Genomic DNA, 25,587 nt, shown 5'->3' with positions numbered 1-25,587 from the left:
CTGTGAACCCAAATGCCGCATGTGAGTAGTTGCATTTTTATTCATTAAAGACATTTCTACACTATGGGAGTTCCTCTGTTCTTTATTTCAAGCATGGGTCTAAGAGGAATTGCCAAGGATCCATACACTTGCTTTTGTGGAGACATTTAAGGATTCGTGTGAATTTTCATCTGATAAAAGTGCATGTGACCTACACTATATTGTCAAAAGTATTGGGCCAGCCCTCCAAATCATTGGATGCAGGTGATCCAATCACCTCCATGGCCACAGGTGTATAAAATCAAGAACCTAGGCATGCAGACTGCTTCTACAAACATTTGTGAAAGAATGGGTCACCTGTGCAATTAGTCCATCCATGAAATTTTCCTAGCTTCTAAATATTCCAGTCAACTGTGATATTATAACAAAGTGGAAGCATGTAAGCGGGCTAAAGCCTAGCTATTTGATAGAGGGGATCACACTGCATGTTATTGCAAACAAAGTAGCTTTAATTTCTGGATAAGCAGCAGTGGAAAATACTACCAGGTGTCTTTAATACAGGTAACAAGGAGTAATCAAACAGATTCCAAACTCTCCACCATGGCAAAGAGACTTATTTCCTTCACTGTATAGGTTTTTTTAGAGGCTTATAAGGTACAGGTACACAGTACATTCACAGAAAATATAGATTGCAGCTTAATTCTGTTGACACTGCAATTATCCTCATTACAAGCACAGAAGTGTTCTAAATGGCACATACAGTTAAGTCCATAATATATCTGGACACAGGCACAATTTTAAATGTTTTCAGGTATTTGCCAAAACATATTCAAGCTATAGTTATATAATGGATATGGGCTGAAAGTGCACACTTTCAGGTTTAATTTGAGGGTATGTACATCCAAATTGGAGGAAGGGTTTAGGAATTACAGCTCTTAAGAGTAGCCATCCCCCCTTTTTCAAGGGACCAAAAGTAATTGGACAATTGAATCAAAAGCTGTTTCATGGCGTGGGCTACTCCTTTTTGTTTCTTCATAAATTACAGTAAGCAGGTAAAAGGTCTGGAGATGATTCGAAGTATGCTATTTGCATTTGGAATCTATTGCTGTGAACATACATCATGCGTTCTAAGGAACTGTACATGCAATTGAAACAGGCCATTGTAAGGCTTCAAAAACGAAACAAACCCATCAGAGAAGCAACATTAGGAGTGGCCAAATCAACAGTTTGGTACATTCTGAGGAAAGAAGAATGCACTGGTGAGTTCAGCAACATGAAAAGGCATGGATGTCCACAGAAGACAACAGTGGTGGATGATTACAGGATCATCTCTATGGTAAAGAAAAACCCATTCGCAACATCCAGACAAATGAAGGATACTCACCAGGAGGTGGGCGAATCATTGTCAAAGTCTACAATCAAAATAAGACTTCACAAGAGCAAATACAGAGGGTTCCCCACAAGGTGCAAACCGTTCATAAGCCTGAATAATAGAAAAACCAGATTAGACTTTGCCAATAAACATCTTTAAAAAAAAAAAAAAAGCCAGACCAGTTCTAGAAAAGCATTCTTTGGATGGATGAAACTAAGATTACTGTGTACCAGAATGACAGGAAGAGAAAAGTGTGGAGAAGGCTTGGAACAGCTCATGATCCAAAGCACACAATGTCACCTGTAAAACATGGTGGAGGCAGTGTGATGGCATGGGCATGCATGGCTTCCAGGGGCACTGGGTCATTGGTGTTAATTGGCGATGTGACAGACGCAGGCGGATGAATTCTGCAGTGTTCATAGATATGCTGCCAGCACAGATTCAGCCAAATGCAGCAAAGTTGATTTGGACGGCGCTTCACAGTACAGATGGACAATGATCCAAAACACACTGCAAAAGCAACCCAAGAGCTTTTGAAGGAAAAGTGGAATATTCTGCAATGGCCAAGTCAATCACCTGATCTCAACCCAACTGAGCATGCATTTCATTTGCTGAAGGCAAAACAGAGGCCCACAAACAAAGAACAACTGAGGACAGCTGTAGTTAGAGCCTGGCAAAGCATCAGAAAGGAGGAAACCCACTCTTTGGTAACATCCATGGGTTCCAGACTTTAGGCAGTCATTGCCAGTAAAGGATTCTCAACAAAATATTAAAAATGAACATTTTATTTATGATTATATTAATTTGTCTAATTACTTTTGGTCCGTTGAAAAAAGGGGTGATGGCTAATCTTAAGAGCTGTAATTCCTAAACCCTTCCTCCAATGTGGATGTACATACCCTCAAATTAAACCTGAAAGTGTGCACTTTCAGCCCATATCCATTATATAACTATAGCTTGAATATGTTTTGTTAAATACCTGAAAAAACTAAAATTGTTCCTGTGTCCAAATATATATGGACCCAACTGTAATGTTTACTTTCCAGAGGCTAGTGTCCATAAGCAGGTGACACAAATGCACACAAGCAGGTGACACAAATGCAGCAGTCTTGGTATAGCCGGGATATATCTACCAACTCTGATAGTCTGTCTTCTCAAATGCAACAGTGATGATAGGCAGGACTCCAGAGGATCCCTGTTCTGTCCCTGAGGCTGGAACACTCTTCCTAGCAAAGCCTAGCTTGCCCTAGCAAGGATGGGTATCTGTCCTTTTTTTCTATATACTCAAGAGCTCCTCCGAATGGTGGCTTGGCTCCTTGGTGTGCTTTTTTTGTTTTTTTGTTTTTGTTTTTTTATATAGGAGAGTGAGAACAAAATGGCTGCTCAAATCTCAAGAGTTTGTGCCCTTTCAGAGCACAAGGCTTCCTCAAAATGGTTGCTGGAGAGCAATGCAGAGGACCGCTAATCCTACAGGTTACCACAGAACGGCAAGAACCACAAGCAACTATTTGCATAAAACACAACATTCCGGCGTGAAAAAGTGAATATGATACAATTACTGTCCCACTATCCACAGCCAGCGAGGTTATTGCTGACACTGTTAACTGCATGTGAGAGGACTGCCAGCAAGCAACTTGGCCACGAAGTGGTAGACAATGGAAAATAACAGAGTGAGGTTGGCGCATTCTGAAGTGCACGGTGAGCAGAAGTCTCCAACTGTCTGTGGAGTCAATAGCTAAAGACCTCAACTTCGGGTGGCCTTCAGATTAACACAACAGTGCGTAAAGAGCTTCATGGAATGGGTTTCCATGGCCGAGCAGCTGCATCCAAGCCTTACATCACCAAGTGCGGTGCAGAGTGTTGGATGGAGTGGTTGGAAGCATGCCCCCACTGGACTCTAGAGCAGTGGGGACGTGTTCTCTGGAGTGATGAATCGCGCTTCTGTTTCCCATGGGTTGGGCTTGACCCATTGCAGTGAAGGGAATGCTTAAGATGTCAGCATACCAAGACATTTTGGACTTTCATGCTCCCAATTTGGGGGATGGCCAGTCAGGTTCCTCCACCCCAGAGTCCTGACCTCAACCCGATAGAACACCTCTGGGATGAATTGGAGCAGAGACTGCGAGCCAGGCCTTCTCGTCCGACATCAGTGCTGACCTCACAAATGCGCTTCTTGAGGAATGGTCAAACATTCCCATAGACACTCCTAAACCTTGTGGACAGCCTTCCCAGAAGAGTTGAAGCTGTTATAGCTGCAAAGGGTGGGCCAACTCAATATTTAACTGTACGGACTAAGACATGGATGCCATTAAAGTTCATGTGCGTGTAAAGGCAGGCGTCCCAATACTTTTGGCAATATAGTGTATCTTATCTATAGGTCATCAATTAAGGTTCGTGTGCATGCTGGAAGGTGGAGGAGCACAAGTGGTTGATTTTAAGTGGAAGATCACTGGTGAACACATTAAATATTTGATGTATATGGACGTCTACACTTTTGAATATTTATTGGGACTTTTTGTTCAGTTTTTTTCATGGTTCTGAACTTCACTGGTTAGGGTGTGGTGCCCAGCAGGGTGTTTACAGTGGGTAATTTTGATTTTATTGATCATATGTATTCACTATATTTATGTATTCACATTGTGTTGCACATTATATTGATTTTGTCATTATGGAGGGGGTGTTTTTGTTATTTAATAGATGTTTAGGTCATCTCTGGTTTGCTTTTTTGTTTTTTTTATTCATGACACGGGAGAATATTGTGGGTTTACATACACTGTTAATTTCTTCCTTTATTTGTACGAACACATATATTATGCAGAGGAGGCTTTCTAACATTTGCTGCTGCACGGTACGGATATTTTGAGCAGCACAGCACTATTTTGTATTTAACTTCATTTTGACTGTTGGTTTACGAACACATTTGGGTGTTTGCAGCAGCTCTTGTTTTTGTCTCTTGTGTGGCACTGCATGAGGACTGTCTTATGTTAGTGTTGGCATGACACAAGACTAATGGTAGTGCTCACTTTTTTTTTTCTCTGGACAAGGTTTCTTCTGGGATGCCCCAAACAAACAAAAGGGGATTCATCAGAGTAAATGACTTTACCGCAGTCCAACCTCTGTATCTTTTACAGAATATCAGTCTGTCCCTGATGATTTTCCTGGAGAGAAGTGGCTTCTTGGCTGCCCTTCTTGACACCAGACCATCCTCGATCTTTCCCTCACTGTCTGCAGATGCACTCACACCTCACTGGTGTTGCCCTGATTCCGCAGCTGAATCAACTTTGAGACAGTCCTGGCACTTGCTGGAGTTTCTTGGGCGCCCTGAAGCTGCCTTCACAACAATTGAACCTCTCCTTTTTTGTTTAAGTTCTTAAATGGTTGATTTAGGTGCAATCTTGGTAGCAGCAATATCCTTGCCTGTGAATCCTTCTTTTTTTTTTTTTTTTTTTTTTTTTTCCTCTTTCTTTCGATGCATTAATGATTGCCCCTGTTTCCTTGCAGGTAAATTAAGATTTGTGTCATTCTCAAAAAGTTTGGCCAGGGCTGTACAGTGAATTTTGAATTTTATTAAGTGTACTGAAGATCCATTGTGTATATGCCCTATAATAAAATCTGGTTTCATTGTTTTTCAGGTCAGTTTTTATTGCTTTTTCAGTTTTCCTAGACAGTAGCTGAGGTCAGAACTCTTCCTTTTATAAACAATATCTTCTTTTCATGGGACAGAAGTCGTTTAAATATTCAGCATTTTTCTACAGAGTTGTTCAAGAGGTATAACCGGATGCTTCTGATTTTATTTAGCGGACAGCAACTTGGCCCTAATTTACAATGCTATGCAAGAATATGAAACGCTGACCTGTGTACGGTTTGTCAATTGGACCACAGAGACTGACTACATTGACATTGCATCTTCAGGAGGGTAGGTATTCTCATCAATGGGTGCATTTCCTTACTAGTTGGACACAAAGGGGTAGATTTACTAAAATTTGATGCGACTGTGCATGGTAGCCAACCGGTTTCTAATTTTTGACTTGTTCAGTTAAACTTTGACAATAAAAACCTGGAAGCTGATTGGTTTCTATGCAGAGTTGCACCAGATTTTGCACTCTTTAGCATAAATTAACTTGAAAGACTTGGTATATAGAAACCGTTGTAAGAAGTCTGGATACTGGAGGGTGGGGGCAATGACTTGTTGCAGGCATTGTTGCAATCTTCTTTGCACGTAAGCTATAACCAAAGTAAAGACTTTTGTCCAGCCAAATCTTTCTTCGTATTTTTAATTACGGGCTGTAAGGACTTGAATGCCTGTTAGGTTTTTACGGGTAGCTAGCGCTCTGTTAAAGATTTTTTTGTTTTACTCCCAGTTCCGCTGACCATGTTTTTTTAGACAGGAAGTGGTAACTCTCCAATGGCAACATATAAAATGTTGGCAGAGAATACAATTGTTTTTGTGTAGGGGAAGGCTAGAATTCTTAAAGTATTTTTATTTCTGTCTTTATGGGGCCCTGGCTTCCCACACGCCCCTTACCACACCTGTGTGCCGGGCACCAGACTGTCCAATACACTGCTGTGGTCAGTGTATCGATCTCTTCACACAGGCTGCAGAATTGCTTCCCCCTAGATGCCAGGGTCTAGCGAGCACCGCATGTGCTTATTCATCTGTGCCCCACTGGAGAACAAAGGACTTGCCCTCAGACAGACCTGATGAGGAACGAACCGGAGGGAGGGGGAAGCTTGTTGGCCAGGAAATTTGATGCTTGGTATCAGGTTACTAAGATCAGGAGATTGCATTCCAGCTCAGGTATATTTACCTGAGCTGGGGAAAACTGTCCTATATCTTTCCTGCTGCCAGCCCTGTGTGCTACTTGTGCCTGTGAGAACTCCCAGACTGAGGTTACACCTTCCAGGAATGATTCTCTGCCTTCCATTGCCTAGCTGCCTCTCTGCCTGCACCTTCTGTTCTCTCCCCCTGAATCCAGCACAGGATCCTTAGACCCTGCCTCCACAGACCAATCAGGACAAGCCACCCAGCACCCTCCCTACGGTGTCCTATGTGCGAGTGCCTGAACCCTCCCTGACTTTTTTTTTTTTTTTTTTCTTTGCCTTATTACCCATCACCCTGAGGATTGCTCCCCTTGTTGTGCCTTATTGTGGCCCTATGGACTGTTTCCATTTTGCACCATATTATCTACTACACTGAGGATCATTCTCCCTTACCATGCCTTCTTGTTGCCTTGTGAACTATTTCACCTTTTTTGTTGTCATATTCTCACTCTGAGGATCATTTTCCCTTGCTGTGCCTTCATGTTGCCCTGTGGACAGTTTTCTTCACTGTGCCATATTACCACCCTATTAATACCCTGAGGGTCAGCTCCCCCTTGTTGCTCCATAATGCCATTCCATGGACTAGTTATCCATGCTGTGGTACATTGTTGCCCTGTGGACTTTCTGTGTTGTGTCCTATTGCCGGTCTTCCTGTAAACTCAAGTTGCCCAATAAATGCCCACAAATTAGTAATTAGTCTCTCTACCCTTTTTTTTTTTTTTTTTTTCCTTCTTCTATGCTCCTAGTTTGTTGTGAACAGGACAAAAAGTGATATCACTCCATGGAACCTTGAATGGGTTTCTACCAATATCAGGGTCTCTAATGCCTACCCAGTCTAACCATTTTGAAAATGTGCAATTTACAGGGATAATGGTGACCTGTGAATCTGGCTACATCAAATGTTGGTTATGGCCAAATTGTGCTAACCATGTGGTGCTTTTTGGTTTGATAGCAACGAATCGTACTTTGTTCTTGGTCAAAAGTGCATAATATGTATGAGGCCAAAACTGAGTAAAGCACAGAATGCCTCCAAACAAAAATTCCCCTTAGGAAGAAAATGCCTACTCACTGCACCTTGGCATGGTGTTGCTGATCAGTCCTCACAGTTCACCGTCTGGTGAGTTCCTTCTCTAATCTCTAGTGTTAGCTCCTGTACAGCTGCAGAAGGCACCATATTCTTGCAGGACAGGGAATCAAATGGAGCTTGTCTCTTCTCCTGCAACCCCCTGTCTCTGCACAGGCAAACACCAACATGCTTATGTGACAGGTCATGTCCCAGGCTGCATTCAGTGGGGTCTGCCAGCATTGGGGTCTTTGGTCACAATCCAGTTCCATATGGCAAAATCAGAAAGTGCTATTGGTGTTTAATTGCTATTGATTTACTTAGCCACGTGGTTTCCCACCCCTATTAAACCTGTGCATGGGGCAGTTGCTGGTCCTGCTCACACACCTTTTTGTTCTGGCTTTGTAACCTAGTGTAGTCTTGACTTACAGACTCTTGGCCCAAAAGTACACTGCAGGTCATGTCACAAAGAGCAAGGTGGCACATAATCCATATCCTTGCCTCCTGCAAAAATGTCTATATAAGCAGAGAGGCGGCACCAGGTAGACCATGTGACATCAACCCTGGATACAGCAGGGAGCAGATAGTCTTCCCCTTTCTGCTCCTGCTTTAGGCCAATAACTGATTGGTTGCTAGGATGGGAGTACAGTGCAATTCAAGACTCACCTGAAACAGGGGACATCTGGTCACTCTATCCTACATGACATTCTGCAGCTGTGCTGTGACTGATACCCTGAGTAGGATAACTGTAGGTTTGTGAACCATCTAATAAAGCCAACAGGATTTTATACATATATGTGCAAATTTGAGTAAAGCTGTCTTGTTTAAGGTTTCTTTTAAAGAAGGGTACAAAGCAGTGATGCTGCTTGGTTGGATCATTGCCAGTAAAGAGCACATTTTATAAAATGTGCTCAAAAACCAATATATTTAACTTGGAATGAGCATTTTTGTGGGTACTGGATATCTGAATATTTTCTGAGCTGTCAGACTAGCCGCCTTTCCCAAAAAAGTCACAATTCAGGAGTCCTTGTGGATAGGGGGTGCAGATTCCTAGATTTGGTAGGTACCTGTTTCCCCCCCCCCCTTGTTAAAACTGTCCAGGTGAAAGGGGAGATTTACCCTACCCACAACCTCTTGGGACATGTCACTGGTCCCAGGAGGCTGCTGGAGGCTCCCCACTGCAGCCACAAGGAATCGCAGCCAGCTTCCCACAGTAAACATGCCAGCGCTGGGAACCCGAAGATCAGCAAAGAGATGGCTGGGTGAGGACCACACGGGATCACTGAATGGGTAAGTGTCCTTTTATTAAAAATCCACAACTACAGTTATTTTTCTTGCCACATCCTGTGAACATAAAAGTGGAAGACTACACTAGTACCACTCTTCACATACACCTTCCATCCTTCTGAATGGTCCTTGTCTGCTGGAACAAAAAATGCATTTTACATCCTTCATAAGGTGTTTGGTTTTGTTTTCTATCCCCCTAGCTGTTTATCATACATTGGACGAATTGGGGGTGCACAGTCTCTTCTGATTTATTCACCTGGCTGTATGCAGCGAGCGATTATACAACATGAGCTACAGCATGCGCTGGGATTTTACCATGAAAATGCCCGAATTGACAGAGATCAGTATATCATCGTTAGGACAGAATATATCATTCCAGGTAGGGAGCACCTCCCATATACATTGCCTTTTTTACCTGTATCCTTTATCATCATTACTTTTTTTTTTTTTTCTTTTTTCTTTTGCTGTACAGAACTTCTATACAATTTTAACTTGGTGACGGAAGGAGATATGTTGGGCCTACCATATGACTACACTTCTGTTATGCATTATGACAAGTAAGTTCAAGTGTGTCTGTCACAAAACGAATGCAGCAGCTGTCGGTCAACAGTAATTGGTACCCTGAACATAATACATCTGTTCTCCTGTCTGATTTTATCCATATTATGCTGCTTTTGGCACTGGTAGTTCTTGACAAGGGGTATTTGGCACATAAAAGGATAAACTCCAAATTCTCAGGTACACACCACACCCTTTCCTGGCCACCCATAAGAGAAGTCACTGATTATTTTTGTGTAAACTTTTGCTTGAGCTATTGTGGCCTGCAAACATGTACAGTATTTAAATCAGAGGGATCAATGAGTCTCTGGGGAAAATGTGGGAGAAAACCTAAAGTGCCATCTTCTGCCTGAATTGGTTTCATAATCAAATACTGTTTACAATATTAACTTGTAAAGAGGTTTCTTCATCCATAACAAAAGCACAATGTTGGGATACAGAGTGCAAGTATCCAGCAACAGGGGTAACCTTGTGTGGCAGTTAAGGAAGCAAGGACTAGATTGTGTATGCTTAAAATAAGATCTATAAATAAGCAAAAACCCATATAACATCAGCAAGCCACCTACATGAGAAAATTGAAAATGTACAGTGAAGCAAGTGCCAGGATACCTAAAGTATCAATCTTAATACAATATATACAAATGAAGGGGGAACATAGATAAACAGTATGCAAGAAATATCATGGAGATGGATCATGAAAGGGACCAGATCTGGCATCCGGAACTAGGACCAGTATGAAGCAGTAGAGTATAGCATTACCGTTGGAATTGGGATCAAGGTCAAGAGCTGCAGGAACAGCGCATCAATCACCAGGTATATGACACACAGGCAAAATACTGAGGAAAGCCAGGTAAAATATTATATACTTGTAGCACTCTCCAGAATAAATTGATAGGTTGGTTAGGTAAATTTTGTCATTGCTCTGGTCTGCTCAGTTGCACTGGCTGTGGGTATGACTGCTTCCACCTGCCTTCTGGGTAGTTCTAGATGTAGTTGGCTGGATTAAGCAAATCGGCACCTGAATTTCTCAGCCAATTCCTAAAGGAGGGTGGCTGGGAATAAGCATAAGTAGTCTTGTGCCTGGAGCTGCTCTGTTGTCCAGGAGAAGTTCCCAGCCTGCAGGGCTGCTGCCCTCCCAAGCAGCCCAGCTGACACTTTCCAAAAGCTCATCGAGGTCCCAGGTAAACTAGAGCTGGGGGCCTATCTTCGGACAATCTCTGAAGCTAAAGTGGGATTAGCCTCCCTCCTGTGTCAGGCAGATATTTTCCAATTACCCAGGGACATGTGACTACAGTCCTGAGTGCAGGATCTGGGTGACTGTTGCTGCTGCACTAAACTAAGGCCTGCCTGGCATGGAACATTGCTCATGGTGTTCCAGTGCTGTCTAGTTCCTGAGCTATTATTGAGGACTGTTCTGAGAAATAGCTGCAGAGAGAAGAGTGTCCTACTGTTAAGCGCCTGGAGTATTCCACAGCTCCTTGTGCCCTATTTAATAGACATCTGAAATTTTTGTTTCGTTGCAAACTTCAATATTCAGCGATTTCAGATGTATCCAAATTTCCAAAACGCAATAGAATTTTGGATTCATTAAAATGCGTTACTTACGAAACCAAATTTGAAAATGAATTCAAATGGAAACCTATTGCAATAAGGTACAAAAGCGAAATAAGATAATTCCTACTTAAGCTGCTATATAGGATGGAATAGAAAATTAAATGGAAAAGAATAGAAAAAAATAGAAGTAATCTTCCGAACTTCAAATTTTGAATCACTTTGAAAATTAAAGAATATACAAAACCTATTGCAAAAAAGATTCATCCTAACATAACGAGTATGCTGAAATTCATGAACCAATCCAAAACCAACTTTTCCGTCCGTGTAAATGTCTACTATCCAAGTTACAAAAGGCAATCCCTAGACTGAGTATTTTTCTGTCTGAGCCAGAGGAGTGACTGTTATTGCTTGGCTGCCATTATACCTATTATGGAGAGGAACCTGGGACAAACATAGTGGTCCTTGCAGGGGTGAGCAACTGAGCACCATATAGTGTACTTTTTTTTTTTTTCTAGTAGCCAGCATCAGGTGGAGACTGAACACTAGGATCTTTTGGCTACTGAAAGACACCTGCTGGTCGATATTGAAATTACACCCTACACTGAGCACCACAGTGTCACTAGCAGGTGATCCTGATTATAATCCCACTCTGCACTGATCTGCCATACCTTCTCACCCACCTAATATTCAGTAGGTCCCTCCTTTTTCTGCCAAAACTGCAGGTCTAGTGGTGTCCATGCCTTGAGGGGTCAGGACTGTGATATCTGGCTCAAAGCCATCAATAATAGATACTTTCAGTCTTGTAAATTGTGAAGTGGGATCTCCATGGAATGTTTTTTCCTCAAACCATTTTTGCAGGGTGCATTGTCCTGCTGAAAGAGGCCATCACCAACAGGGAATACTGTTCTGCTTCAGCAGTGTAAGCACTATAGCTTGTCCAGTTGTGGTGAGATAGCTTAACTTGGTTTAGTTGCTTGACAGACATGGACTGTATCCAAATGACATCTTGCAAATTGTATAAAACATTAATCAAAAACTTTTGTGCAGATATTTAAAATGAACATCAGATACAGATATACAGTGTCCATGAAGGGATATACATGGTCATCAACAATATTTAGGTGGGTGGTACGTGTCGAGTGACATCCACATGCTGTAAATGGCAGGACCCAAGGTTTCCAAGCAGAAACCTGCCCAAGGCATCACACTGCCTCTGCTGGCTTGCATTCTTACCATACTGCATCCTGGTACCATCTCTTCCACAGATAAGTAATGTACATGTACCCAGTCATTCCACAAATTAAGTAATGTACGTGTAGCCAGTCATCCATGTACCCAGTCATCCATGTAAAGCAAAATATTATTCATCAAACCAGGGTAACCTTCAATTACTTGTGCCCATTATAGGACATGGGCACCCTGACCAGTCTGCAGCTATACACCCACATAAGAAACAAACTACACTGCCCATTTATTTTATTTTTTTATGCTTTCAATACATCAAATTCAGGGGCAACATGTTTACTTGCTGCCTAATATATACCACAGAATTTCACATGCCATTGTAACAATGTATCTTGTTCGATTAACACTATGGCTGGTGACTAATCCCTTTTTAAGTTTCTTCAGAAGTTTTGACAGATGTGAATGATTCTGTGTACTTGTGTAATGTGTTTGAATAGTATGTGGGCACTATATAAGAGAAACTTAAGTAAAACTTCTTCTTTTAAGGTATGCATTCACCATTAATGCAAGTGAGCCCACAATCATACCTACACCTAATCCAGATACAGACATTGGACAAAGATATGGATTGACTGTTTTGGATGTCAAAAAAGTTAACAAGCTCTATAACTGTTGTGAGTATGGTTTGACAGCATAGAGTAAGGCTCTAGATTAAATGATATTCACAAAGTGGCTTTAACAGAATACTGTACATGGTGAAACTGATAGACTAATCTTGGCAAATGTCTTCAGTTTCCTGCAGCCTGATTAACATGTAAATGCTTTCTATATTTCAAAGTGACCCTGTCAGGGGACTGACAAGACTGCAATGATAGTACCTTGGGATAGACAGCAGCATTGTATTTACTTGTCGGACAGCCACTCTGCTGAAACTATGCTCTACTGTATAGCTGAGCTTCCAACACTGATCCAGGTGGCTGCTGGGCATCTTCCTGCTGACCCCTAGTTACTGCAGGACACATTAACAGGGTACAGAAATGTTGTTACCCCCATGACAGTCTTGGAGGACTAACTGCTGAAATTTCTGTGACATTCAGCAAAATGTCCAGATTTTCAGTGACATACATTGTCAATAAGGAAAGCTAAAAAAGAGTTTTGGTGGTTTTTAGGGGTGCAGTGGGGTTTACATGGTTCCTGAGGGTTAGGGGAAGCTCCTTTTTCAATTATGTGAGATGTCACTTTGCTTTCCTACTTAGCTGACAGCTAGCTAACAAAAGTGACAGAGCATAGTGTCATTCCAAAACTGAATTTACTTCTGTGAATACCTCTGTAAAACTGCAATACAATTGCATAAACTGAAGTTACGATGTGCTTGTGTACATGTGTAGCACCCTCTTAGTTTAGCTAGGGGGAGCTAGACCGTAATGGTTAATAAGGAGCTAGTTAGCAATTCAGGTGGGGATAGCCAGAGGGGTCAAATTCTGGTCAGGACTTACTCTCTGCAGGCCAGCCCCCCTACTCTGATGCTTTTGGAAGAGGGCCTTGGAGGCAGTGGGTGGATCTGAGGAGTGGCTGGCTACACTCTTGAGGGACCTCACCCAATCCCCAACAGGAGGTTTGGCAAGGGGCTGGAAGTTCCTTTAAAAGTGGAAGAACCTGCTCAGTAGCAGGAGAGGAATGAGAAACAGGAAGATCTGAGGCTGGAGGAAGAAGGCTGCCAGGAGGCCTAGTGGGATGGGGCCTGCCTGCGAGCCTGGAGCTGAAAAGGAGGACATTTCAGGACTCACTGGCTCCCTGAGAGGATCACCTGTATGGCAGGGATGGAGTAGCCCAGCCATTCCGCAAGCAGTACAGGAGAGGATCTGAGTGAGTATAACTGCACCTCCTGGGTGGATAGGGGAAAAAGCACTCTGGCAGGAAACCAGGTTAGCCCCCTACTAGTGACTTTTACCCATTTTAACCTCTTCACGCCGGCCGAATGCAAATGTGTGGCCTCCCGGTGTCTGGGCCTAGACGCCGAGCGGCCGCACATTTGCATTCTATTAAGAAAAAACGTGCCGAGAGCGCGCGCCCTGCATGCTCTCAGCACACGTCTGGTACTCACGGAAAGGTCCCAGTCTCCTCTTTCGATCGGGACCTTTCCCGATCATGTGACCGCCATGACGTGTCTCGGTGGTCACATGATCCCTGAACCTCACCGTCCCGGCTTCTGAAACTCTTAAAGGGCCGGGGGTGCCATCGTGAAGGGGTTAAAGGAACCGGAGCCAGATCCCCTGTTCAGGAAGAAAGTCTCCAGATTACTTGGTGAAGAGTTCATCTAGGGTCTTGGGTGCGATGACTGGAGCTGCTGGCCAACAGACTGCTTCAGAGAAGAGAAGCTGTGAATAGTTCAAGAAGCTGTTGTCCGATATTGGTTCCCATGGGCATCCTATACCCCCCTTACCCTATCAAAGTTCTAATCCCCTCAAAATGACTGGCTGTGCAGGACTATAGGGGGGACCGAAATTCTTAAGCAACCCCTGATGGGGTAGTGCTACACGTCTCACAAATGCACACATTTCTTGCAAACCGCTACCTAAAAAGCCACATTAAATACATCTAAATGTGTTCTAGATATACTCATGACTTTAACAAACACAACAAATAAACTTACAAATCCCCAAGAACACCAGGGATTTCACACAAAGGAATTCATACAAAGAACAGGATACTTTAATAAAGGTGTAGCACTACCCCATTAGGAGTTGCTGAAGTTTGGGTCCCTCTACAGTCCTGCACAGCCAGGCAACATGGATTTTACAGATTTGCATTCAGGAGACCGTAACCAGTCCTTTTTGAACTTGTTTGGATTTTATTAGGGGAATTCAGCTTGGATGGGGTAAGGGGTATATGGGATGCCCAAGGGTAATGGCCACAGAGGACAAACTTTCCTGGAACTAGAAGTCTTTACAGTAAAAATCCTCTTCTGGAGAGCTAGCCAGCACCTCTTGTAGTACCACCCCAGAACCCACATTCTACTAATCCAGCTGTACTGGATGAATTCCTGGGCAGGGGATTCAGTGCCTGCCAGTACAGTGTGAAACAGTCCTGCATAAGAAAGCTAATCTAGTTTTCCCACTAAGAAAGCTAATCCAGTTTCCCACTAGAGTGCCTTTCTCCTTACTGGCCCAGAGGGTGCAGGTACTGTGCTACTCACTCAGTCCTTCTCCTATGCTGCTGGTGGTCCAGTGGCTGCTACCAGGCCATCTAGCTGGGCCGTTCCTTCCCTGCTGCATATGTGGCCCTCACTCGGGGGGCTGGTGAAGTCCTGAGCTTTCCTGTCTCAAAGGATCTATTGTCTGTAGGTGAGCCCCTCTCCATCTGGGCCCCCTCCCAGGTTCCTGCTTTCAAGCCTCACTTCATCTTCCACCCAAACTCGCCTGCTGCTGAGCAGGCTTGGTCACTTAAGGGCTGTCCTAGCCCCTTGCCTCCTTTTGGGGATTGGCCAGGATCCCTTGAGAGTGCAGACTAGCCACTCCTCACCTCTACCCACTGCTTCTACAACTTTCTCCAAAATTCCAGTGCAGGGGGGAGTCTCAGAGCTTATCTGCGGAGCCTCTCCGCTTTGACCCTGCTAGCCATCACCTGGCTGCTATTCAGCCTCTAACAATTGGAACTTGAGCTTCCCCTAGCTAACTAGGAGGGTACTACACAAGTACATGGTACAGCAGGCACATATCAGGAATATGAAATATTGGGTTTACATATTCTTTAAAGATCTTTATTACATGACTGTGTCTCTTCTTGCTAGTGAGGAGCAGGGTTACAGGACACTGTGCAGACACGCTGTATTTCATAGTCTGTCCAGCCTGAGGCAAGATGCAAGCTGTGCTTGAGCAGGGGGTGTGTTCAAGAGGCAAGCTGTGATTGGTCAAGGGGTGTCATGGCTTTACAAACTACCCAATACAGGCATGCTGTGTCTGCAATGTCCTGTCCTGAATGGCTAGCCAAAGAGTGAAAACTGATCACACGAACACAGATCAGCTTCTCTGCTTTGTGTGGTCAGTTTAGAACAAGGAAGAAAGGTGACTGACAGGATCAACCAGGTTCTTCAGATGGAAGAAGTACATGAAAATGATAGCGACTATGAGTTATAAAAAAAAAAGTGTGAACACACAAAGAAAATTAGGTTACTATATACATTTAAGCTTGGGAAATGAAAGATTTGGTTGCTATGCACAGCTGCTCCAGTTTATCTGCTCCAATATTGAAAACTTCCCCCCAATGTGTGCAGGCAGAGTTCACAACTACTGGCAAGAATCTACTCCTTGTTACCAACATCTGCTGCTATTTGGCATTGTGAATGGCCTTAGAAACCATTTCATGAAAAATGGATTACAGGGCCATTTAAAGACCCAAATTCTTACCTTGGTTCCAATGGTCTGACACCCGGAAGGCCCCTCCTTACCACCAGCTCCAACCCCCCCCCCCCCCCCCCCCCCATGCTGGTCTTCAGCCATTATAATTGGCTATGGATTATTTTTGGAGAATAAAGGTGTGTGTGGTGTTTTTTTTTTTAATCCTTTTGCCTGTAGTTTTCATCCATTGATTATGGAACTTGTTAAATGTATGATGCATTTCTTGTGCTATCTTCTTAGCTGTGTGCAGTAGGTTGTTGAATGAAACATGGGGAAATTTCTCATCAACCGACTTTTCCACTGAATATCCTACCACGGGCTGTGTTTGGCTGATCCGAGTTCCTGATGGACAGGTACATCTCTTCACGAATAGTATTTCATAGGACCCATGTAGTGCTACCATCTTGAGAGCAGCTGGTTTTGGGTCCCTCTTATTTCCTCCAGCCAGGCATGTATTCTCCAACTTGTATCTAGACACAGTCCATTGGCTTGGCTTTTAGGATTTATAAGGAAATTCAACTTGGATAGGGTAAAGGGGTTATGGCAGGGGTGTCAAACTGGTGGCCCTCCAGCATTTGCAAAACTAAAAGTCCCATCATGCCTTTGTCTTTGGGAGTCATGCTTGTAACTGTGAATCTTGCAATGCCTCATGGGACTTTTAGTTTGGCAACAGCTGGAGGGCCGCCAGTTTGACAACAGTATTTAGGAAAGAGATCCCCTCCTAGGAATTTGGTGTTCCCTGAGTGGATTTCCAGTGAAAACTTTTAGGACCTCTTGGTCCTCCTTAGTGAACAAAATACCAGTGCACCTGGCTACAGTATCTGGTCACAGGGCAAGGGATTGGCTAAACATTAGACTGCTAAATGCAAGTTTTTGGCAAGTCTTCAGGGGACAGACTTCTGCCTTTTTGTGCCCTGGGAGTGTGGAGATATGCACACTGTGCTTGTAGAACTGCTTTCAGGCTTTCCACGGGGCTGGGTTTTTTTTTCCAGGCTATCATTCCTTCCCCAGTGGACTGTAGAGAAGTAATGCTCCCTCTTTCAGCTTTCCTCCAGCCTGGAGGCACAACCCCCCCCCCCCTTCTCCAGGGCCCCACAGCAGCACCAGCCATCCATCCATCTTCCACCCTACTTTGCTAACCAGGCTCTGTCATATATATGGGCCAGTCTGAACAATCCCAGCCAGGTCTGGCAGTGACTCCCATAAATATGCTGATCAGTTCCTCCTTACCCCTGTCTAATGACTTCTAGAGCAGGGGAAGGTACCAGAGGGCTGACCTGTAGAGCCTTCCAGCCTGCCCTGCAGTAAAACCACTGACTCACACCCAGGCTTCTAGCAAGCCTCTAGCTACACTAAATAAACTATCTATACTAGAGGGTGCTACACCAATGTACCTGAAACCTAATGTTTAAAGTGGCGAACGTTTGGTTCCTCCTTACTTCCATTTACTGCTGACCTTGTCAGCACCATAGAACCAATCCACAATGACTCCCAGACCAAATTAAAATTAACATGCATTCAGTAGAAAAGGTCGTATGTTACATTGGGACCTTGATACATGGGGTTTGTAATGTGGGCTTTCTACCGCTTGGAACCTCAGTAGCGATGCACACGACAAACAATTTTGTTTCTCCATTAGTTAAGTAAATCATTTCATTTTGTCATACCTGTTTGTTTAGAATAATTTTTTTAAAATGATTCATTATTATCGGAGAATATATACATCCAAATTCATATTTTAGGAAGTCCTGTTATTTTATTTGGAAAGATTGGCTGTATTTGTTTTAAAGTAATTTAATACATATTCATTCATGGCGTTGAGTTGAATTCACTTTCCCATTGCTAACTGACTTTGTTGGACCGTGCACATAAAAATTAAAAAAATAGGTCTCAAGATCACCACCAATACCAATATATTAATGCTACGGACAATAGAATAAAAATGGATCCAAATCTATTACTGAAATCAATTCTCCTCTCCCTCTAGCTGGCTTTCAGCTGCTGAAGAAAGCCATACAGGGGATCGTTGCCAGTTATTGCACCCCCACACCTGCACTGCTGCCTTTCTCTCCTTCCCACCGGCAGTTGCAAGCGCACACAATGGGATGTTTCAATGTGAGAGTGGTGGAAGGGTCTGGTAAATGTCATTTTACTAGACCCTTCCTTTCCTGAATGAACACAATGAGTGGTACTGATCACTCACTGTGTTCATTCATAATTGAAGCATAGTAAATTTTGTGTTTTTCTTTGTTTTTTTTGTTTTTTTTTTTTTGGGGGGGGGGTTGGCTGTATAGGGCCCCTTTAGTTTGTAAAACTGCTGTAACGTAAAGAACCTCTGTATATAATCCCAAAGGTTCGTCTCCAACAGATGCATGCACTTCAGCTTACATGTTTACACATGCTTTAGAAAACTGACTTTGCTCCAAACAACAAATGTCGGTGTGGGCAACAGATTCATGTAACTGTTGTAAACCATTGCCTCAATGTACCGGGTCAGCTTTCACATGTGTACATTTTTTTTCATTTTAGGTTGCCCTCACATTCACATATTTCAATATCCAGAACACTGAGTGTGTCCCTAACTACATGGTGATTTATGATGGACCCACCAAGAATTACCCCTTGTTAGTGGACAGAGCCTGTGGAACTGTTCAGTATCCTACAATAATTTCCTCCACAGACCAAATGCTTATTGAATTCGTCAGCCATGAATCTGATCCCTCTGCAGGATTCACTGCTTCATATAAAACCGGTGAATAAGTTGTTGTTTGTCGTTTTTTTTTTTTTTTTTTTTTTTTTTAAATGGACAGATTAGAAGTCTGAAGTCATTGTACCAGTTGTATTGCCAAAAAAAATCTGATGCAAATGGAATCATTGCTGGGGTCAAGGGCTTGGCTTTTTGGCATATACTGGAAGAGTCTATACATGCAGCTCTGACCAGTGATAAAATCCAGGCACGACTTCCAGGACTGGATTGGGTTAGAACCTCACTCACGATTTGGATATAGTTGAAGGGTTGGAATCTGTCATCAGGTTTTGTCTCATGGACAAGAGGAGGGTTGATTCTTTCTAACAAGGACTCAAATGACAAAGGCCCTAGAGGAGAAAGATTTGAACTTGTCACACCCTGACATGACAGTATAGTTTGAGTTGGGGTATCTTACCCCATGTCCCCTTGCAGCATTAAAAGCAGGGTGCCCATTGAAATCTACTGAATGGCCACAGGTCACGCAGTACAAAGGAACAGGGATATCTATTATGGGGGGAACCCTCTGTATACCCTATCGGTAGTGCCATGCTTATATGGTAATTATGAACCTTTTTCTTCAACTTGCCAAGCATATTGGTGAACTAATGTTCACCCAGCTTATAGCAGCTAATTTTGACAAAGGCAAATTAAGTAGCTACGTACTAGTGTAGTGTGGGGTGTTTTTTTTTTTTTTCTCCATTTATCTTCTTCAGGGTTGTTCTTTTGCTTCTGATCATGCAAGGCTTTTTTTCGGGGTCAGTAGGGGGCCCCATGAGATGCCCCTGGTACATTTTTTTTATAGGCTTTTTTGAGTTTGGGCAAGGACACAGGGGCCCCATGAGTTGTCAGTCTGCCCCTGGGCAGTAGTGAACACACACACATTTTGGATGCAGTAAAGCTTGAATCTTTGTATTGAGCAGAATGCCAATATACAGACACCCTAGCGGGCAAAGCACTGCTTATGGAAGCAACTCAGTTCATTGCAGCCAAAGATGTGGCTGAGTGCTGACGGCATCCGTACCAGAAGTTGAAGTGCAGCTTGGCCAGTCCATTACCAACAGGGAGGTTTCTTTCCAGGTAGCAAGTCCCTAGCCTGTCTTTTCTCATCCAAAACTTTCCATAACAAGCGGAGTCTCTACACTAGCCACATAAAGCGTGCCAAAACCTGGGGGCAGGGACCCTGCTGACCCAAGATGGCTGCCAAGGGTCACATGGCTGCAGTGTAGCCAATCAGAACAGTGGTCTATTGGCCCAATAAACCATGTTTCCCCTTGACTTTCTCTCCAGGCTCTGGTACCAATCAGACTGAGTGCCACTTGCAGGGAAGAAAATGTACTGCACACTGAAAGAAAATCTGACATTATGTTCACGTATGGTAAAAAGCTTCTATTTTGCAGCAATTTAGGGAGATTCTGTTCTTTCTGTCCCAGTGACTACAAAGGAAGTGAGGAAAACAAATCTAATCGATCTTGAATTGAAAAAATAATCCTGACTCAAATCTGACATTGCCCTTCCTTGCATTGTTTTAATCTTTCTGGGTCTTTTGAGCAGTTATAAGCTAACGTGGACATTTTTCCTCTTGCAGTCCAATGTGGTGGATTTTACTCTGGTGCTGTAAGACAGATCACTTCTCCAGGGTACAATACTGGTGAATATCCACCTAACCTGAACTGTAATTATACAATACTTGCACCTGTTGGATATCAGGTGAGACATTTTTTGTTTGTTTTGGTTTTTTTTTTGTTTTTCACTTTAGTATCATTCTATTCCCCCCCCCCCCCCCTTTTTTTTTTTTCCCCTGAATTGAGGTTACCAGATTATTAAAATAAAATCCAGGACACCCTACTAACTATACCCCCTTTCAAACCTGCTCACAAAACCACACCCTCAATTGTAGCCACAAACATCTGTGAACTGTTTAGGGCTTGTTAAAAAAATTGGATTGTGATTTTATCACATGAGGTAGACATTCAAGGTATAAAGATGCAGCACGATATTTGTGCTGCCATAAATTTGTGGGGGTCTAAATTGCTGTAACAGTGGGCAGGGCTTAAAAGGGTATAATTAAATGAAAAAATTTGGCCTATTTTGCTATTGGTCAAGAGTGTAAAGCATAGCAGTGAGGTGTAAGCAATGCACAGAGTGCAGGGGTCAGGCGTAGGCAATGCAGAGTGCAGGGGTCAACATTAAAGCGATTCCAAAGATTTTTTTTTTTTTTTTAATAGAACAAACCTGCTATAATTACCTGCTGTGTGCAGTGGTTTTGCACAGAGCAGCCTGGATCCCCCTCGGGTCTCCCGCAGGCTCTCCTGGCCCCTCCCTCCTGTTGGGTGCCCCCACAGCAAGCAGCTATGGGAGCACCCGCTGCTCCGTGTGTCCAGTCACACACACAGCCGTGGCTTGGCCCTGCCCTCTCTCTCCTCATTGGCTCAGTCTGTGACAGCACGGGAGCCAATAAAGGTAGACTTGTTTTCTCTGCCAATGAGGAGGCAGAGACCCAGGCCAACCAAGACTGTTGTTGACATTGCTGGATTGTGATGAGGCTCAGGTAAGTATTGAGAGGGCTGGGGGCACTGCTACACACAAGGGTTTTTTTACCTTCATGCATAGAATGTATGAAGGTAAAAACCTTGAGCCTTTACAACCACTTTAAGTAAAGCGCCGAAATCAGGGGTCAGGTCAGGAGCAGGTAATTCACAAAGTTCAGGAGTCAGGAGCAAGCAACTTGATTGCTCTTGGTGTGGTGTCCCCTACATCTGGCAGCCATCTTCTGTTTTTTGGTTGTGCCCAGCACCATTCTTGGCAGCTGGGCACCATAGTGCATTGCAATGACCAGGTTCCAACTCTGGTCACAATGCTTAAGCATCAATCCAGTGGTATGGCTGGAATGGCTTTGCATCTGCGGGAACTTTGGATTTCCATTCTGAGAGAGCTTTTCAAGCATCCATTGCAACTGTAGCCTGAACTCATTGAATAAGATTTCAGACTTGCAGTGTGTCAAAACCGAAATGTAGTTCATCCAGCTTACCAAGTCTTCTTAGGTGTGGTGGCTGCACTAGCATTCTTTTTTTAAAGATATCCAATGTCCTGCATAAAGTTCTGTAATTTGCTGACCTTTTTTATTTCAGTTCAATCTCATCAACCTTCTCAGCTATCTTTATTAAACTACAGAATACCTTCTCCTTATGTAATGGAGAGGAGGAGAGTGGGAGGTATTTGTAGTCCAAATAATGGGAGCAGCCTAAGGTGATGGCCTTGCTCCTCCTGTTGTCATGAATGTGTGTTTAAAGAAAAAAAAAAAAAAAAAAAAAAAAATATATATATATATATATATATTAAATAATATTGCTCAGGTTATAAAAGCAAATCCTTCCACCTTAAGCTCCCCTTCACATAAAGGGTCCAATCAGGTTCACCTGTCAGTTTTTCAGGGGAAGCTGGTCATACAGTCCATTCACCCCTATGGACCAGCAGGTGTAAACTGACTTGTGTCCTTTAACCACTTGCCTACCGGGCACTTATACCCCCTTCTTTACCAGGCCAATTTTCAGCTTTCAGCGCTGTTGCACTTTGACAATTGCGGGGTCATGTAAGATTGTACCCATATGAAATTTTTATAATTTTTTTTTCTCACAAATAGAGCTTTCGTTTGGTATTTAATCACTGCTGGGCGCTTTTATTTTTTTTGCGCTATAAACGAAAAAAAGTGCAAAAAATTTGAAAAGTTTTTGTTTCTATTATAAAATTTTTCAAACAGGTAATTTTTCTCCTTCACTGATGTGCATTGATGAGGCAGTACTGATAGGCAGCACTAATGAGGTGGCACGGATAGGTGGCACTGATGATGGATACTGATAGCACTGATAGGTGGCACTGACTGGCATCACTGCTGGGCACTGACTGGCGTCACTGCCAGGCACGGACTGGTGCAGCTACTGGGCACTGACTGGTGGCACTGACTGGCAGCACTGCTGGACTGCACTGATGGGCACCGGTGGGGGGCACTGGTGGGCACAGGTGGGTGGAACTGGTGGGCAGCACTGCTGGGCACCGATCGGTGCCGATCCCTGCTCTCACAACTGCCAGTTCGGCAGTACTTTCATCACGCTCTGACAGCGTGAGGAAAGTGCAGCCGAGAACCGGCAATTGCATTTCCTGGTGATCCGTGTCATTGGACACGGCTGATCACGTGGTAAAAGGCTGCTGTGATTGGCCTTTTACCACATCTCGTGATCAGCTGTGTCCGTAGGACACAGCGATCACGGAGATCGCCGGGTGCGTGCCCCCGGGGGTGCGCAGGAGAGCGCGTTCTGGGAGGACGTCATATGACGCCCTCCCAGAACGGGCTGGCTGCAGTGTAGCCGTCATTCAGCTATCTGCGGTCGGCAAGTGGTTAAAACAACTTACCTCCGGTCTGCTAAAAACCATAAGGGGATCTGAAACACCCCCCCCCCCCCCCCCATCTAGACTGATCGGATCAGAGGTCAGTTGGGTGTGAATGGACAACAGAGTTTACTCCTGGCTGCCAATAGAGCAGAGCTGCCTGTCTGTATCCAAAATGGACCTGTCATCTGCCCACTGTGCTCTGATCAGCAGACAGATCCGCTGTTTACCAAAACTGAGTCCACCCAACCTGAAAGGGGCCTAACTATCTATTTGACAGAGGAACACTGAAAAGTATGAAGCAGTATCTTTAGAACAGAACATGCATACTGCTTGAAATCTTCAGAACTCCCATGCTTTGCTGGTGTTTTTTTTTTTTTTTTGGGGGGGGGTAGGTAAATGGTTTCAGTTGAACTCTCCCACTGTTTTTATGTGACTATGGTAGTGTGCAGCCTCTTCTGTATTTCAATACTTTCTGCCTTCCTCCTAGATCATGTTGTCTGGCTCATGTGAGCTTGAGGATCCTCTAAATGGGCTATGCTTTCATGACGTCTTGACTGTGTACTCCGGAGGCTCCCAGAAATCCAGCTCCGGAGGCTCCCAGAAATCCATGTATTGTGGTAAACGCTCCATTCCAAGCAGACTCTCAAATGGAAATCAAATGGTGCTCAATTTCATTAGCGATCAGTCTAAACAAAATAAAGGATTCCTGGTGACTTACTACTTTGGTAAGTAAACACTGCAAAGGGACTTCAAATGAACTGCTAAGGCCAGATGACATGTTTACCCGCAATGGCTGCTTGATTATGGTTGCCCTAACCTTGCAAGCCTCCCAACACCTCTTGCACTCTGGGTTCAGATATATTTCAACAGTATGAAATAATGCAAGAGACATTGGTTCTTTCACACCTCCTATATAAGGCTTGCTCGAAAGGGTAGACCACAGAATGAAGGTTTAGGAGGTGTCTGCATAGTGTTGTCACAAAAGTTGAGAATCCGCCCACTCGCTTATGCCATGGATAGTACAGCCTCCTAGGAACAGGGTTCTTGCCCAGGCTCTTGGCTGTTTGCAGAAAAGTGCAGAGTTACTGCCTGTCAGCAATGGAAGTTGAGATCACTGGATAGTGACAGTCTCAATGCAGAGATGCTGATGTGATTCCAGTGTGGAAATTGGTGTCACTGCTGTGGTGAACTGTTATGTAGACTCCCTCCGTACTGGACACAATATATTTCTGGAGGAGAATAGCAGTCCCTCTATTTTAAGCTCTGATTCCTGGGCCAAGAGTGAGGCAGTCCCTTGCTGTAGAATATACAAACTTTCCTAATGTTCCTCTGTATTCAGCTCTCTGGTAGTTGTAGTCCAATCGGCACTCAGGAACTCAGGAACACAGCATGTACTAGCTACTAGACTCAAGATCCAGGACTCTCCAATGTACAAGAGCTGTAGCCACTCTAACAAGAAGTGATGTAGCAGTCCCAGTATTGGGCACTAGGGGGGAAAAGATTAGTGTTTGATATTCTTATATAATTTATATTCGATTTTGTAATTCTATTTTACAGTGAAAGATCTGAAGAATGAAGATGATTAATCAAGACATTTTAGCAGTTTTTTCCCATAAGTCATTATGGCTCAAGGAGAGGGTGAATTTCAATTAAATCTTTCTATGGTGAAATGTATTTTTGAACTCTTCCTTAAAAGAAAAAATGGAATTATGTATTTGAAACCCATTTTGAAGATGTCTTGTACAGGTTGTATGCAACCAGCAGCTGCACATGGATAGATCAAAAATAAAATATTTAGCTCTTTTATTTGACATGTAAAAGGTGTGTGTCTGTCTGTCCTGGGTTCCTCCTGGTGCACGACATGCCTGGCCTCATGTGGAGAGAGTATGCAGGCAGTTCCTGGAGGATGAAAGAATTGATAACATTTGAATAGCCCCCCATGCCTGCCTGTCCTAAATCCAATAGAACACCTCTGTGATATCATATTTCTGTCCATCCTACACTGCCAGGTTGCAGACTGTCCAGGAGCTCAGTGATTCCCTGGTCTAGATCTGGGAGGAAATACCCCAGGACACCGTCCATTGTCTCAGGAGCATGCCCTGATGTTTTCAGGCATGCATACAAGCATGTGGGGGCCATACAAACCTACTGAGTACCATATTTGAGTTGCTGCAATTAAATTTCAGCAAAATGGACTAGCCTGCTGCATTTTTTCACTTTGACTTTTGGCGTGTCT

General features: G+C 43.6%; 1 protein-coding gene across 1 annotated transcript; it reads left to right on the top strand.

The window, feature by feature from the left end:
• Positions 1–5,181: 5,181 nt before the first annotated feature.
• On the top strand, positions 5,182–25,157 carry LOC149467362 (embryonic protein UVS.2-like). The gene is made up of 9 exons (XM_089671874.1): positions 5,182–5,267; positions 8,723–8,901; positions 8,995–9,079; positions 12,366–12,493; positions 16,457–16,569; positions 18,746–18,968; positions 20,551–20,672; positions 23,839–24,076; positions 24,909–25,157. The coding sequence occupies exons 1-9, from the start codon at positions 5,182–5,184 to the stop codon at positions 24,935–24,937; spliced, it is 1,203 nt and encodes a 400-aa protein (XP_089528000.1). The 3' UTR covers positions 24,938–25,157.
• The last annotated feature ends 430 nt before the right edge of the window (positions 25,158–25,587 follow it).

The sequence above is a fragment of the Staurois parvus genome, unplaced genomic scaffold (assembly GCF_062004578.1).
Source record: "Staurois parvus isolate SC_StPar_1 unplaced genomic scaffold, SC_StPar_1.0 ptg000114l, whole genome shotgun sequence".
Taxonomy (NCBI): Eukaryota; Metazoa; Chordata; class Amphibia; order Anura; family Ranidae; genus Staurois; species Staurois parvus.
The sequence above is the reverse complement of the archived record's forward strand: the minus strand, read 5'-3'. Positions and strand labels throughout refer to the sequence as shown.